General features: G+C 45.9%; 1 protein-coding gene across 2 annotated transcripts in view; it reads left to right on the forward strand.

Annotated features, from left to right (window-relative positions):
* Positions 1 to 17,057, forward strand: part of MB21D2 (Mab-21 domain containing 2) — a 43,265-nt gene that overhangs the window by 11,930 nt on the left and 14,278 nt on the right. The window contains exon 1 of one of the 2 annotated variants that reach the window (XM_031055464.1): positions 16,844 to 16,904. The exons of the other annotated variant lie outside the window; for it this stretch is intronic. Coding sequence (XP_030911324.1) covers positions 16,844 to 16,904 — 61 coding nt within the window. Of the gene's footprint in view, positions 1 to 16,843; positions 16,905 to 17,057 lie in introns of those variants that run through there. 2 annotated transcript variants of the gene reach the window in all.

Here is a 17,057-nt window from a genome sequence, read left to right on the forward strand (position 1 = left end):
GAGGACGCTGGTGCTCAGTGCTGCTGTCAGGCTGCCTGGGATCCAGGATGGAAGCAGCTTCTGGGGAGTGCCACCCCACAGGCTCTGAGCAATAATCCTCTTCTGCTGTCTTGTGGTAGCACAGTTATGAGGAACCTCAGAGTCTTTCATCCTCTCCTGAGGTGACCAGACAGCTGGCTTTACAGGCAGAAGGGTGGACTCAGCAGGCAGTTGCTTCTTCTCTGAGGTGATTGTTGCTCTAGTCTGACAGATACATAGCAGGGTGGGATGGACAGGGAAAGTGGGTTTTACTATCAAATTTCCATATCTTCCCTTTAGTCCTGACAACATTCTTCTATTACAGCTCTTACAGATCTCCCATACATCAACTTTAATTTAGCAATGCACAACCCAGACATAGTTTGTCAGTTCTTTCCTCTGGAGCAGGGTTTGTTAGCCAGCAGTGCCAGAAGGCATGTGTGTGCCCTGGTGCCTTCCTCCCTTTGCCCCAGTCTCTGTTCTGCAGTGGGACTTGTCTGGACTGATAATACTCATACCATTTACAGAAGCACTCTGCCCAGACTTGTCATTGCCTGGTAGTGAAGATTTTTTTCTGATCATCAGGCCTGGATCAGAATATGATCTTTCTCTTCCTTGTAAAGCAGCCATAGAGCAGCCCAAACTGTTAAGATACTCCTTTAGGAAAGAAACAGCTTAGAATAATGAACTGACTCATGGCATTTGTGACTGCAATCCAGAAAGACTCTCCCCTATGTGCTTTACTCCTTCTTCCCCTGAAAGGAATGATAGTGAATGGAGTGGAAAGGGTGATATGTTAGGAATTTTGATTGTCTTTGACACTGCAGAAAAATTACAGGCACCAATAAACTTAGCAGGTGGCCACTGAAGTGTAAGCATTTCTCATGACCCATAGTTGCAGCATGGAGCTTGTTGCCCCATGACACATGAAGTTCAAAATGCAAATGGGTATAAAAGGAGTTGTGCAAATTCATAGACAATTTGCCTGTAAAGGGGACTATTTAGCATTTACAAGGCTGCATGCAGAAACCTCTAAGCCACTCACTGCTGAAAGCCAGGGAGGGTGTGTCAGAGGAGGTATTGCTGGAGGCTACTCTGCCTTTTCACACTTGCCCCTGAAGTTTCTACTCCTTGGCACTGTCAGATAGTTCATGGTGGATGAAATGACCCAGGATTGTTATTCCAGTGTTGTTGAACACTTACTCTTTCTTTGCCAATGTGTCTCTCCCACCCTGTCATTTTTGCTTTTTGCACAGACTTCTTGCATTGGCATCCCAGTCAGAGCCTGCTGGTGTGAGGCATCACCCTAATGAGTGCTGGAGCTCACAAGTTCCTTTTTCACACAAGCAGGGCAGCTGCTCCAGTGTGGGTGAGAGAGGGAAAGTAGATGCAAGTATCATGAGCAATAACAGTGTTTAAAAATAAAGGCACAGCCGTTCAGTTGTGCAGACAGATCAGCTGCTTGGCTTTTTCACACGTGTGAGCTTCTTTGATGTGGCTGCCATTGTATTTTGCAGCTAGATACCTTCTCATTCCTTCTTAATTTGCTGAGCCCTTGTCTCCAGCATTTTGACTAAAAGAGTCTCCAAGTATGTTAAAGAGATAAATGCATGTTTTCTGGCTTCTTAAACAACCCTTACTCATAGCAGTGGAATTTAAAGTACATTATCCACCCCCTTTTCAGACCCTCTTTTTAAGGGGTTTGGATAAGGAACTCAAGAGTTCTGCTAACAGGGAGGTACCACTGCTGTTTGACCAGTGTCTGAATGGGTGGTTTGTACAACACAGATCCCTCTCTCTGAGACCAGACAGGGATGTGCTCTGTAACAGACACAGTCTTCCTTAAGGATTTGGATCCAAAACATGTAATTGACAAAGCTTGTTTTGATGGAACGAGCATTATGTCCAAACATGAATAACTCTTATTTTGTGGGCCTGATTGCTTGTGTGTTTCTCTACCTTCCCCCTCCTTCACCCACTATCATCTCTGCTAATTGCTTTTCATCAGTTTTATCCAATACTTATTAGTAGACAGGAATATCATCAGCCATTCATTAGGTTTCTGTTGAAATGGCTCTTTCCATGGCAGGAGGTCCAGGCTCTGGTGTCCATTCTGTAAAACCTCAGGATGGAAATAGACTTCCCACATGGAAATCTGCTGCAGCTGGATATCTTTTGGCCAGGATTGTTAGGCGAAGGCCTCCTGACAATGTTCAGTGCTGGCTTTTTTCCTCCCACCCAACTCTTCACACACACACACACACACACACACACAAAATGTTGCTGGGTTCCTATTCCAGTTCTATTTCTGATGCCCCAGCCCTCGCTCTGCCCCTGTCGCCTTAGCACCCAGCACAGGGCTTTGAGTGAGACTTTCAAACACACGCTGGGTCAGCTTCTTCGCCTCCAGCAGCAGGTGACACAGATGGCTGGGCTCATTTTTAAGGCCATACATATGTGTTAGGCTGCCTTCGTGTGCTTCTGTGACTTCAGAAGCCTGTGTGCTCACAAGTCATAAAATACTACTCTATGCGCTACAAAAACATGCTACTTAAAGCTCTTTAAGAACTGTTGAATTCTGCTAGGGCTGCTTATATATATCATCTAAACTCTCTTCTCAAAGCATCACATTAGCATGTGGCTGTCCTCAAAAGCTGCATGCATGACCTTTCTGGCATATGCAAAAGTGGTGCTATTGATTTTACCTTGGCTTTATTCCTTAGAAAGTCATGAGTTCATGTATTTATTCCCATTTATTATTTGCAGTACCCAGCTATGTTACCTCATTACCTACCCCATTCTGTGATCAGCTCTTCCCCTCTAGTAGGAAAGAAAATAAGCACATGCAGTGTGCATTACAAATCACTGTATGCTGGTGTATCTTGGTATTGACAGTGGAGCTGTTCTGCACTTCTGTGTCTTGTGAAAGCTCACTGAATAAATGTTTTATAGGATCCAGCCCAGTTCCCACTTAATGGGAAAAAATCTTATTGGTTTCAGTGGTATATGGATCAGTCTTCTAATCCTGTGAAGGAATGTAGTTATATTCTTCTGTGGATTTTAGCATGACTGTATGCTGAATGCCATAATGACTGCTGCAATATTAGCCTGCATATTTTCCATCGAGGTGTGAAATCATCTTGATGTTTGGAACTGCTCAGATATTTTTCTAACTCACTGCTTATCTCTGCATGGGAGCAGTGTGCTGTAATAGCCTTAGGACTGACTGAATATTGCATGCTACTGGACTGTGAGTTTTCCCTTAATCCAGGGGATTCCTGCAGTCTTTTTGAAAACAAGAATAGGGAAAGGGGAGAAGGATGTGAGAAAGATTTTAAAAGGAATTTGTAATGAACCTTTGCAGACTAGCAGTTAGGTATTACAGGTCTGTTTCTGTGGTTTTCTGTATAAACTGACTGATGTCTTACTTTGAAGTCATGTTGTAGATTTCCATCATGTTTTTAATCTTTGAAGAATTATTGAAGCGTAGCTAAATGCTACCAAGAAATTTTCCCTAACATATAATATGTGCCATCTCTGACAATATTTCAATATAATAGTTAAACATTTTTGGCAGGGGTGCTTCATTGACACAGCAATTTACAAAAGCATTTAAAAATACTTTCTGTGTGTTCTTAACATCTCCTGTATCAAGACTCAAAGTAAAATTCTGCATGGTGGGCTTCCTTTCTTTATGCTGCACTGGATTCATCCTGAAGAGTTCATGAGAAACTGGCTGCTTTCTCTGCTTCTGTTTCTGGGCCTGTTGTTTTCATGCAATGCCAAAATAGTGACTCCCCATACTAACATCATGTTTTCTATAAAGAACAATCTTAATAAAACCAAGACGATGCAACTTCCCCTTCCCTTTCCTCTGGATATAGCTTTTCTTTTTCTGTCTGGGTGATTTTTGACCTTGTTGAGTTTTCCTTGGAACTGACAGCTCCCCTACCAATATGCCATTTCACTCAAACCACTTTGGAAATCATTTCCTTTCCATGGCAGAGTGGTTGCATGTCCCTTCAGGGTGGTGGAGGGCACAAGCTGAGTATGCTGGCTGTCTTGTTTCAGTTCCTGTTTCAGAGGGACTTTCTGCTGTAATGTTGCATTTTTGCAGACCACTTGTCAGTCTTCTGGTATCCTTGTGCATGGCAGTGGGAGAGCTAAATGCCACTGAGTCAGAGGGTTAAACAGATTGTGAGGATCAGCTGCAATGGCTGAATGGAGCAGCTGAAGACCATGGCTGAAAATTTGGTACCCTGAACTTTTAGTGACCGAACAATTGCTTTTCAGATCAGGACATACCTTTGACTTTTCCCTATGATGACACAGAGTTCCTTTCATGGGCTCATCCCAGAACACTGATGGCATCAGGACTAGAAGATGTATCAACAGTGTCTTCCCATGTCTGGCTGCTAGATGAGAGCTGCCCTTCCTTAAGCAGCTCCTGCTTTTTCTGGGTTTTCTTGCTCTGTGACCCATCTCCCCATCTATGGCAATGAGCTGTAGAGCCCTGCCATCCATCCCCTGTGTGCATGTGGAAATAGCAGCTTCCAGGCCACCGATGGTGACAGCCTGGGGAGAATTGTCTTGGCACAAGGAGTGCAGAAGTGCTTCACTCGCATTTGGTGCCAGATGTCTACTTATTTCTGACTGCTGGAGTAATGCCAGCTCTGGGGTGGGTGTGGAAAAAGGGATTTGGGCAGTTAAATGCGGGAAGGGGAAGAGAGGTCAGGGCTGGCAGCTCCTCTGTGCCTCAGAGGATCTTCTTACAGCAGAAGCTTTAAAGGACTGTCTTGCTGCAAGACCCATGGGCAGCCCTATGATCTGTCCCCAGACTCCTTCCTGACTACTCTCCTTTTTAAATAGCTGTGTAAAATATATGGGAGTCTGGCCTCACACGTGCTTGGCATGAACAGAGCCCAAAACATGCCATGGGAATCACGCTCATCCTGGGAAGTCTGGCCAGCAGCACAATTGAAGCAAGGCAGATATGGATCACAAGGTCAGGATAATGATTAGTCCTACCCTCCCCCCTAGTTGTAATTAGCTGTGGTGATGTCACCCTCTGTTCTGACTTCTCACTGGCATTAATTACAGATCTGCAAGTTTCCTGCCTTTCACTTTTAATTGCTCTCTGGGAAACTCAGAGTTTACACCCTCTGTTCAATGTCTGCCAGCAGCCTTCCACATGACATGCTCCAGGGACTAACCTCTGGAAATGGGCTTGTTTGGGATGCCTGCTCAGATGCATTTCTGAATGTGAACATTTCAGGTTAGGAATAATCTCTCTGCTTCTCTTGAGCTTGGGTCCTTTCATCCCATTTCATTTTGGATTCAGTCCTGAGGAGCAAAAGGTGTTCAAACCCTGCAATGAAGTTAACCCTTCCTTTAAGAGAATTCTGTCCCTCACCAGATGACCCTGTTTCTGTTGGAGGTAAATTCTCTCCTGGTGAGACAGGGTTTGGGAAATCTGAACTGGTGTGGCTCTACATGCCTTGAGTGGCCTGGAATGTGTTCTGGTCTTGCAAGGACCCTACAGCCCTTGGGTTGGACTCCACCTGCTTGAGGAGCTGTGGCTTGAACCCAATCAGTATTGGGCTTGTGGTCTGTCACCCAGGGACTCTCACAAGCTCTAAGCAGCCTCTAATCATTAGGGCCAAATGGAAAGGGTGAGTACTGGTAGAGGGATGAGGGAAGGAGATGACAGTGATTGCATGAAGAGTTATCAGGGAGAGAAGGACGAGCTGTTGAGAGCAAGTGAGGGTCCTGGAGGAATGTGTCAGCATGAACTGGCTGGATCCCCACCAGTTTGGAGTGGGCAGTCCTGGTTAAGTGCTGATGCTCTCCAGGTCAAGCCCTGAGCCAGGCTGGTGCAGAGAGAAGGAAAGCAGCCTGTCTCCCATGGCAGGGTGCTCCTCTGAGTGTGTGGGTGAGCAGGGCTGCCTGCACCCCCAAGCAGGTTCCCCAGGCAGCCTCTCTGCTCTATGTAGAAGCTTATTTGCTGTAGAACCAAGGTTCTACACTAATACCTATTTAGAGAAGATCATAAAAATTCAGTCCCGATTCCTGTTCTGAGGAAGCTAAATCCTGAGCATCCATGCCCCTGGTCTTCATACTTGTTTTGCAGTCATTTATTTTCCTGGATGACTTTTCAGCCTTGTGCAGTTTGCTCCGCACAGACCTCAGCAAGGTGGCTTTGTGGCTTCTTCAGTCAAGCATCTCTCAGTCAATCCTCCTTTTATTTTGGGTGCCACTCCCCTTTCAAGTGGGGTGCGTTTATGACAATAAACATCATCATTAACATGAGGGGGAACATATCCCATAATCAGGAACCTTCTGTTTAGGGAGAAGTGTTTATTATACACAACTTGTTAGGGAGTGTCAATCAGCCAGGCTCCCTTTGTTACTCCATAATGCATCATTAATGATGGCTGCTGCTGTGCATTTAATTTCATTGCACACAAGGGCCTTGTCTCTGTCTCCTCACCCCCTTCCCCCTCTTTATAATCACCAGCACAGAAGAAATTAATAAATCAATCCAGGATAGGAGAGCTACAGACTTGCTATAGGCTATCTTTGGTGTCCCTGCTCTCACTGAGTTGTACCTTACTCGTGGAGAGATCTTTAGGATGTCAGTGGAGCTGTTTTGGGATTACTACTTGCTCTGCATCTTGAGAAAGGGGACTGGTGTCTGCCTACACAGATGCATGAGCATGGATAACTGGCCATGGAAGTATCTAATGAAAGTGATCTGTTGAGTCCTGGGGATGGATATGTCACATCCTTTTCAACTCTTCATTTCTGCCCCACCCCTCTGGATCTTTGAGCCCTGAGAACATGCTGATGCTTTGCTGACTGACATCTTGCTCATTCAGTCCAACTCAATTAATTTTAAAAAAGAATATTCAGCTGCTCCAGGGCTTGTGAAAGGTGGATGGGAGAAACAAGCTTACTGGAGGCTATATATTCACTAAGAAATTCAGTGTCTACCCTGGAATTTTTTAGGAAACTACAAAGAGTTAAAAAAAAACCAAACTGGAAAATCCCCACTTAACAGTGATAAGAGAAAATGCTAGTTGTAGTGTATTTTGTTTGTAGTGTATTTTGTTTGTGTATTTGTTTGTTAAATAAATCTAACTATGTGGTTTGGGACCAGCCTGTTGGAAGCCCTGAAGCTGATTTTCTCCTACTGTCAAAGTTTCCAGCCTTCATCTGCAGCTGAAATTCAGCATGCCAGTAATGGCAGGGATAATTCTGCCTTCTGGCTGGAGCCTGCTAATTGGTTTTGGTTGATCTCCCTGTCTCATTTCTTTCTGTTTGAGTATCTCTAGGGCTTTTTTTGAGCAAAGGGGGCCAAGTCCTGGTGTGAACTGTGGATACCAAACTCTCTGGTTTTTTGTACTTTCCCAGATTAGAAATTACTTGTATTGTCTGGGTCGTTTCACAGTCTGTGGAAAATCCAGTCCTGTTTTATGGTCCCAAACTAGCTGCTTGGTGTCCATCTTGGCACCAAATCTTTCTTAAGTCTTTATGTGGTGTTCCTGCTCACATATGTCACTTAGCTGCACAAGACATTGGCAATTTTTTGTGTAGGAACAGTGGTTTGTGTGGTCATTTTTCATTAAAGCAAGGAGTGGTTTGTGTTGAGGATGAGAAACCCTCACAAATACTTCTGTCCATTCTCCTGGGTTTTTCCAAAGGAGCTCTGCTCCTTATCCTGACATCTCTTCCACATAAAGACCCCATCAGTCCTGAGGATGCTGCACAGCAATTGGAAGAGAAGGAAATTCAGTCAACTTTAGATGGACTTCTTTAACTCCCTGTCCTCACATGCTTGGCTCCAGGCCACAGTCTTTTGGGATTTCCCTCTGGCAAGCAGCTCTGGCAGAGCGCTCCCGGCCGGGTTCCAGCTTGTTCGCCTTTGTCCCACGCGTGTCCAGGCCTGGCCGAGGGGTTCAGCTCCTCTCAGGTGGAATCTCTCAGGGTCTCTCACTGGTCAGAGTGACCCCAAGAAAAGTTAAAAGGTCTCTTTTCCCAGCCCAGCACTCTCAAAGGAGTCAGAGCTCTTCAGTTCTCGGTCTCAAGGTTGTTTATTGTATCTTATCTATAAAATTTTTTCTCCTGTCCTGCTGAGGTCTGTTCAGCAAGACAGTCAGAGGCACTCTGCCTGCCCCTGGGTGGTGTTATCTTTTTATACTAAAAACTACATGTACAATGTTTACAATTACTTTCCAATACCTATCACCTATGTTAGACAGTGAGCTTCTACTCTAAACCAATCTGGAAGTGCCAACATCACAGCAGAAGATGGAGGCCAAGAAGAAGAAGGAGAAAGGCTGGACATGCCCAGATCCCTCCATCTTGCCCCCCTGAATCCCCATTCTAAAAACCCCAAAATCTACTTTTTCACCCCATGGTAAATTCACTATCATTCTACTTAAACTGTTGTGGCTTGCAGATCTTCATCTAAGCTTGGTAACTTGCTCTATGGGTCATAATCAAAACCACAGGGGCATCTTGGGCTCTGTGCCAGGGTCTCTGAGCCCCCTGGCAGGGGGCTTGGCCATTCAGGACAACCAGAGGGATGTCCTGGGTTGTGACAGGAATCCACCTCCCCTGTCTGCAGGGCACCACCTCTCCCCTGGGCACACACCTTGGTGTCCTCTGGCTCACCAAAAGGAAAAATTCACCTTGCTGCTCTTGGCCAGGTTCAGCCTCTCAGTGCAGAGCATCCTGCTCAGAAAGGCAAAGGGCATCAGTGAGGCTGTTTAAAACACCTGATAAGCAGAGCTGTAGCAAAAACCTTTGATCATTTTCCATCTGAGTGGAGTAACTCACAAGACTGCATTGCCCTGATTTTCCATGATAAAGGAAAAATAATGAGATTTGATGTTTCTTTTCTGGAACAGAGCACTCAAAGTTTTTGAAATGTTTTGTTTATTTTCTATTTGCTGTTCCTGTACCTAAGTACCTGAAATATTTTTAGATTTTTCCTCTTGTGGATCATTTCAGAGGTTTTATGTCCTTTGTTTCAACTCCAAAGGAAGTCAAATTTTAGAATGTTTCAATCTTGGCCATAGTGGATTTCTGTCTTCTGTACTGCTCTGTGGATTTATTTGATATTTAAAACAAAACCACAGACTTCAGCACAGAAGAGGACAAATTTTACCTTTTATTTTTTCCATTTTTTTTTTCTAAGACCCACTGTTTCACTGGAAACATATTGCTGGAGTTGCTGTTTCCTTTTAAGGTTACTTTCTCCCTCCACTCAGCATTAATTATAGGGGCCTCCAGTGGCCCAATAAGGGACCACATGATCTTTTGGTGCTGGGCTATGAACCTGTTTTCCCAGGATAAAAAACCATTACTTAGGTTAAGGGAGTCACAATGCATTCACCATGGTGCTGAGGGCATAGGGGCCCTCTCAGTGTGATAACTTTTAGAGTTTATACAAATTCACTGAGATGCTAAATGCACATTACTGAGAAGAAAGTGTGAAAATCTAGTGACCAGTCTCTTAGGGGAAAAAAAATAAAAGGAGAAAAGGAATTTGGCGCTTAAAATTTTATTGTATTCCTTAGTTTGACCCTGTAGACTGAATTCAGATTTCAATAAATCTTTATGGTAAAAAGAATTTACCTGCTAATAGTTTCTGCTCTTTTAGTGAAAGGTTCTTCAGAGAAGACTTTGCCACATGATAAATTGGTGCTGAATTTAATCTCTATACAAACTGCATAAGAAGCTAAACTGTCTAGGTCTTTGTTATGGTAGGAGACTGAGCAAAAACTTGGTATGGAATGAAACTCTCAACTTCATATTCTCAGTTCTTTGCTAAATTTTGTTCCTTTATATCCACTGCATTTTCAGGCTTGCTTTATCTTGAAGATAAATTACAACCCTTGATACCTCCCCCCTCATTCATGTCCAGTGTAGAGCAAAGAATTAATTATGGAGACTTAAATCACTGCTTGAAGCCATAACAGCAGATCATCATTGTCCTTAAATGTCTCTGGCACAAGCTCACTATCTCTGATTTTCATGTCTCACCAGTTGCTATTTTTACATGTTTTGTACGGAAGAGGCTGCACCAAATAAAGCTCTGTGTTGTAATAAGTGATTGAAGACCTTAAAATGGCTCCCACTCTGTTATGTGCCTTATAACCTGAATTCCCAGCTCAGCTTTTTCCCTGTGCCAGGAAATATCTCCTACCTTTGAAACTCCTCTCCAGAGATGTAAGATTAGCTTCATGCTGTCAGGAGCTGTCATTTCAGGCAATTAGAAATAGATCAGCTGACACCTGGTAGTTTTGCAAATGCCTTTCTTTCCTGCAACTGCTTCATCTCTGGCTGGTTTTGAAGATTACGTGCAGGGTAACTCTTCCCTATTACCCACATGCACTCTTTGTTCCTGGCTGCTGTTCTCTGGCTGCCTTTTCAGTGTTGGTGAAGTTATTGGTAGCTCGTAATGCTGCTGTGAGGGAGCTTTATTTGTAGTGTAAGAGGGGTGGAAGTGGCAGATTTCTCCTTCTTAGCTAACCCAGTGTGTGAAGAAGGAAACTGAGAAAATAGGAATTGTTATTGCTGAAGGCAGAGGCAAATGAAAAAGGAGATTTTATTGCTGTAGAGCTCTGTCCTCTGCCAGGACTGGGAGGAAACATGCAGTGGGAGCCAGAAAACTGCATCCACAGAGTGAAACTCTTTGCATGCCCTTGGGCTGCATCTTTCATCAGGCGCCTGCCAGCCCTCTGCTCGCACCATCCCAACCCACCTGTCTGCTCTTGTGCTCTCCCTGGACAGCTGCTTCTGCTTTCATTTGTTTCTAGGTTAAATATTGCCACCTGAAATATGCAGTTCCCAGAGGAGACACAGTCAATGTTAGTGAAAGGCTAGGATCTGTTTCTTCGCATTTTGGCTTGAATTTGGAATATAAAATCAGTGTAAGAGAGTGAGGGGGAGGCTGAGCCATGACACTAGGAGGAGCACAGCTCTCTATCGTGACCTTGCAGTGCCTCCAGAGAATCCTGTATGTATGTGAAATTATGAACTCTGGGACTTGGTTATGCTGCCAACTTCATTTTGATCTTCTCTCTGTCTCTGAGGCTGTGTTTTAACTGAGGCAGAGCTAGCAGGCAGTTAACCCCAGTGCTCCTCGGTGGAGATGAGCTACCCTGGATAATAACATCGTTTCGAGCAAACTCTTGTTCGAAAGTGGTCTCCTAGACAACTAAGTTTCTTGGCAGGGATCTGTTATCTCTGGGTGGAAGCTGAAAGAGAGCCTACAAGGTAACCAAATGCCAGGCCCTGGCCTGCCTGCTATGTCAGACATCTTCAATAGCAGAGGCAGGGGAGGGTCTGCCCACATCCAGAAATAGCGAGGGAGTGAGGCTTTTGGCTCCCTGTGCGCACACAGATGGGGAGAAGATAAAATGAGTGGTCTCAAGGAGCATGGTGTTCACAACTTTGTCACTATCTGTGAGCCCCTGAGGAGCCCTTTGGGGGTGTCTGGTGGGTGGAAGGCTCTGGGGCTGAGCGGCTGTGCCCCTGGAGCATCAGAAGGGTGCTGGAAAAGGCCAGGACTTGGACAGATGGAGTAACGGAGATTGGAGGCAGAGGAGCTTGGCCTTGTGCCAGGCTGTGGAGTGGGGTGGGCAGATCACAGAGAGGAGCTGGAGGGGTCAGAGGAGGATAATCCTCAGGCAGCGAGAAAGGCTGCAGCTGTCGGTGTTAGAGCATGGCATTGCAGAGGTTGGCTGCTGCTGGGCTCTGGGCATCAGCAGAGCTCTGGCACTCCTGAGAGCTGCATGAAGTGGGGTGCTGACAGGCTGGTCGGTGTCCCAGGGGATGTTGTGGGACATCAGCTGAAGGTGGAGGAGCCTGGAGGTGTGCAGAGCCCTGGACAGAGCCTCTCCTGGCCTGGTTGTGAGAGCTGTGGCAGTAGCTGGAAGGGAAGGCAGGAGCTGGCTTTTGGACATGCTGGTGTGTGTTGCCTTAGAAGAACTGCTGAACTCAACTTGCTTTTCTGTCCCCCTTTGCACAAAGTCACAGCAATGTGTGAATGCTTCTTCCAGATGCCCCAGTGGGGCAAGCGCTGTGCTCTGGTGGGAATAATTAACTCACGCTGAGCAGGGAAGCAAGCGAGGAGCCCAGCAGTAAAGCTGGTGGGGAAGTCAGGGCTCTCTAAGCTCCTGGAAGCCTCTTTCCCTGGCAGAGGTGCCCAAATTGTGCTGCACTGCAGGACCTGGCAGGAAGTGGTCCCTGGAACAGAGCCTTTCTTCCCAGCTCACTGTGGTGTTTCTAACACCTCCAGTACAAGGGTACGGTGCTTTGAGTCTGGAGGGAGTTTGCCTGCACAGAAGAACTCTGAAGGGATGTTAGAGATCCAGCAGAGTTTGTGATGTGAAAGTGGGCACTTAGAGGACCACAGCAAGACAGGGACCACTGCTGGGAAAAGATGCACTGCACTCCAGAGGAGGAAGCTCTCTGTCCAGGGATGAATATAGCCTGCCCCTGCCATCCCTTGGGCAGCAGGCAGATTCCTTTTTGGAGTGTTTTTCCCAGAACATCACTGTCCCAGGAACAATCCATGGGATCCCTCTGTCCCTCAGTGCCATCTTTCCATCTCCCTCCCTATATGAGACCCAGTGGGTTTTACTTTGCCATTTTTTTACTCAATAAATTTGTAGAGAGAGCTGATGCCAGCCATCCAAAGGAAAGCTTAGGGGGAATAGCAGTGAGCTGGTTTGTAAAACTTGAGGCATTCAGAAGCTGAGTTTGACTCTAAAATTAAAAGCTCTTGGTGTATTTTTATTTCTGTTCTGTTTTCTTCTACTTTTAAGTGAGACTCATGTCCTTCAGGGTATTTTTGGTTATTTGCAGCTGTGTGGATAGGAGTTGGCAATTTATTTTCATAAATTTAAGCTGAGACTTTTGCCCTGCCTTAGGACTCCAGAAACTTGGATTTTCAGAAAAAGACAGAAGATGAGAATTGGCAATATGGCCAAATAACAAATATTGAACATTTCTCAAGCACCTCCAGCACATCTTTGCCAAGTGCCTGAACTTGAATCCAATACAAATACTTACCTATGGCTCAGGATTTGGAGACTTAGGTAGGAACAGCTCGGTAGGTGTTTGTTAGGTTGGTAGATGGAGGTGATGAATGAGAATGGATCTTCTTGTGTGTCCTAGCCAAAAATGGTTTGTAACAAAACATAGCAGCTTTTCTGTCCAGCTGGCAGGGGCTGAGTGCTAGTGTCTCAAACGTGCAGACAGATCTCAGTTTTCCTCTCTCTGTTCAGTGGGAAGTTTGAGATGGGGCTCTGGCAGCAATTCTGTGCCAAAGCTGTCGAGGCCCAGCCCCAGCCCCGCTTGTTCTCATGCTGCAACTTTGCATGTGCTGGAGCAGGCACATCAAATAGTTACAAAGGGTGTGATTAAGCCCTGGGAAAGAGCAAGCCGGCAGCTTGTTTTATGTTTCCTCCCCTGTGTTTGTATGAGTCACGGAGCTGGCGGCAGTCCTGCTTTCACCTTACAGAGAGCAGAAATGAGTGTGTAAGAGCCCCACACTAATATGCTGAAAATAGCCAAAAGCCAGGCTCTTAAGATACCCAAAAGAGATTGCAGCTCCTCCATTTATTGATTCCTTTTCTCTCTGCTTCAAGTTAACAGCTTTTAAGAGACATAAAATGGGAAGAGCATCCATTCTGCCAGTGGTGTGATTGTCTGTCCCAGCCCTTGCCTCAATGGCGCGCGTGTGTGACCTTGAAGGGCAGACAGTGGGATGGTGTGTGGAGACACACATTTGAAGCAATAGAGAAGAGGTAAAAAAAACATCTTCCTCTGCTACCCTGGAGGCTGCTGTCATGTCATGCCACTGCCAGGGCAGCAGAGAGGCTGGCTCTCACCATCACACCCCAACTCTGCCCTGAGCAGGCAGGGGCCAAGGGGGTTTACCCCCAAGCTGTGTTTGTGCAAGTCTCAAGTGGTTGGGCTTGCCCCTGCATTCTCCAGTGCAGGGGACAAAATACCACCTGGGTGCCTTGCAATGGTGCCAACTCATATTTTTTGTTTCTCTTTTTAATCAACTGTGATGTTAAATTTTATGCTGTCATTAGAGCTCCAGCTTCTGGAGCCAGTAGATGATGCTGTGAGAATTCCAGCTTTGTTTCTGAGCAGGGAAAGGAAGTCAGGAAGGCAATCAGGCAGCTTGTAGCTTGGGGACAAGCAATGGACCTTGTGTTCCTTCCATGTTTCCATGGGCTAAGTCCACGTTCCAGGTTTTGAGCACAAGGGCTGGCAGAGCAGCCTCTGACCCTAGCTGACGTGTTGGGAAAAGCAGGAAAAGCACTTCAGCTTGCAAGGGATACAAGGTTTGCGTGATGATCACAAATTCAGCTCAGCTCAGTTGAGCAGGAGGGGAAATAGATGAGAGAAGCTGCCCTCACTTCATCCACTGGTGTGGGGAATGCAGCTGTGGTTTGGGGCTCACTGAGCCAGGGCTGTTCGTGTGCTGAGCATCTCAAGCAGGCAGGAGACTCAGACATCTCCCAGCATTCGTCCTTGGTGCAATCAAGCAATTGCTCTTTAGCAGTGCAGGCTCCCCCAAAGCCCAATTCCTGCATTTCCTCCCTGCTGTAAGCTCTCTTTGCTTCACTTGTTTCCACATTTGTTTCTTCTGTTACACAAGCTTTGGTCTCAGGCCTCTGAGATGAAATACTCAGGGCTTTCAAAAGCATGACTCTGAATTAGTCTCTGGCCCCTCTCTGCTCCATGCCCAGCTCATCTACCCTTGGCAGAGTGAGCACCAAAGTGTTGCTGTTCAGTGCTTAAAACCTGTGCGTGTCTTCTGAACTGCCACAATTTTGCTTTAATCCCAGACCACATCCCATTGGATTCAACAAGTATTCCTCACGGAATCTGCAACTTTAATGGCCCTAGGAGGGCTCTGTTTGCCACTTCATTCATTTTTTCTGCTTCCTTTGCTGTTTTCCAGATGTGTTCCTTTTGGCGTCCCTGCTTACTGACTTCCCCACAGTGGAGAATTCCCTCCCATGATCCTTAAACTGGATCTCCACCCAGCCCCCTTGCAGCAAATGCCCTGTCCCTCACACTGCTGGAGCTGGTCCCTTTTCTTTTAACTGCAGTGGAATGGGAAAATAGGTATGAAGATTTAGAATTATCCACTCACCTCCCTTTTACCAGACTCCTGACTGAATATGGGGTTGGGGGCAAGGGGGAAAGAACATGACAAGACATCCTTGTCCAATACTTGGAAATCAATTCCAGGGCTTGAAATAGGCTTGTTGGTGGGTTGCTTCTGGATATGCATGTCTGGAGCCAGCAAGAGAGCTATCCCAGCACTGTCTCCTGTGACAGTGTCTGAGCAGTGTTCAAAGGCTGGGGAGTGTTCTGGGGCAAAGAAATACATGTTTGTCTCCTCCATTAAGTTTTTTGCTGGCCTACAGCTACAGTGTGGGTGTGACAATAGCTATTGAAATGCAGCTTCAGAAGTGTCTATAGGACAGCCCCCCTGAGAGCTGATGCTCTTGCCGGGCACGGCGCTGTAGTTCACACAGTGGCAGCGTTACTAACACAGAGCTTGTGCTGGTACTTTGGTATTTCTGTAAACTCAAAGGATCCCTGGGTTTGTTCCTTTGATGTTCCCTCATCCCAGATGTGTTCTGTATTGCCAGATGTCCACAGCTATCTGTTAGAGCACACGCATTCAATTAATTAAACACATTAAATGCACCTGCTTCCCACTCTGGATTTGTTTCTTCCCTGACCTATAACTCAGCCTGACACATGGACAGTTTGATGGATCTTGGTCCTACAGGTGGAGTCATGGTGTAACCTCCTCCCTTTTCTGCAGCAGATCACCCACAGAGGAGGGTCTGTGTTTTAAATCTCTGGAAGTTACATTGACAAAATACAAATACACTTCCTTTGACTAAGAAGCTGGTTTTGTCTTCCTTTGCCTCTGCTATTTAAGTGCATTTTAAATCGATTTAGTTCAGAAATTTTACAGACTGGATTAAAACATGCAAACATGACTTTACAATGCTGTTTTTATTGTTTTTTTTCTTAATGCTTTCTGCTCGTCCCCCATTTCCAGATAGAGTCTCTATTTATTGGCCTGAAACAGTTCCAAAATCCCAGCCCTGCTTTTCAATACATGGGTGTATGTGCATTCTTAGATGATCCCCTTTGCATTTAATTTTGAATGCTCCTAGATTACTTTTTTTGTATTCACTATGTTCTGAGGAGGAAAATAAACAAGGGAAACTGATTAGTTAGCTGTTGACTTCACCTTTAATCTGAATCTCTGGAGGCTTCTGTCCTTAAACTGAAGTAGCTGCTTCCTCTGAACACAAGAACTGCTCCTGGCCAGCTCTGTGCTTGCTGTGAGTTTACTTGGTTTTTGATGAAGAAATAGAAAATCTAATTTTTGAACTAAATTTACCTGCAATGATTCATTCTCTTTTCATAACTTATCAAAATGCATTAGCAATAAATTCTTGACAGTGCTTCTATAAACAGCAGTTGTTCTCCTTTGAAGCCGTGGTGCTCTGCTGCCTGCTCAGTTGTGCTGCTGTGCAAAGTGGCATAAATACTCAAAGAGAAACGGCACAAAAGGAGCTGTGTACAGATGGCTTAGACAAAATGCTGGCCTTTTCCTTCAGTCGTCACAAGCTGGAAATCTGGCATTAAATAGGATTTGTAGGCAGGTTTGGTGTCTATCTTCTGGCTTATCCCCTCTTAAAGTCGCATCTCGCTCCCACCCCGTACATTGTCTGCTGCCAGGGTACCCCCGGTGGAAAGGATGGAGCGAACGCGGTTTGGCGGCCTGGTGCTGTCTCAAAGCTATAATTGTGTCAGACACGGTAAGCGCTGTGGGGTGATGGGGAGGCTGCGGTGTGTGCCCGTGCCCGTGCAGTGTCACAGGGCGGCGGGAGAGCGCTGCCGGCGGGTCCCGGCCGGGCGCGGCTGTGCTGCGCTGCGCTGCGCTCGCCGGTGCGCTCCTGCCATCTGCTGCC

The sequence above is a fragment of the Geospiza fortis genome, unplaced genomic scaffold (assembly GCF_000277835.1).
Source record: "Geospiza fortis unplaced genomic scaffold, GeoFor_1.0 scaffold172, whole genome shotgun sequence".
NCBI classification, from domain to species: Eukaryota; Metazoa; Chordata; class Aves; order Passeriformes; family Thraupidae; genus Geospiza; species Geospiza fortis.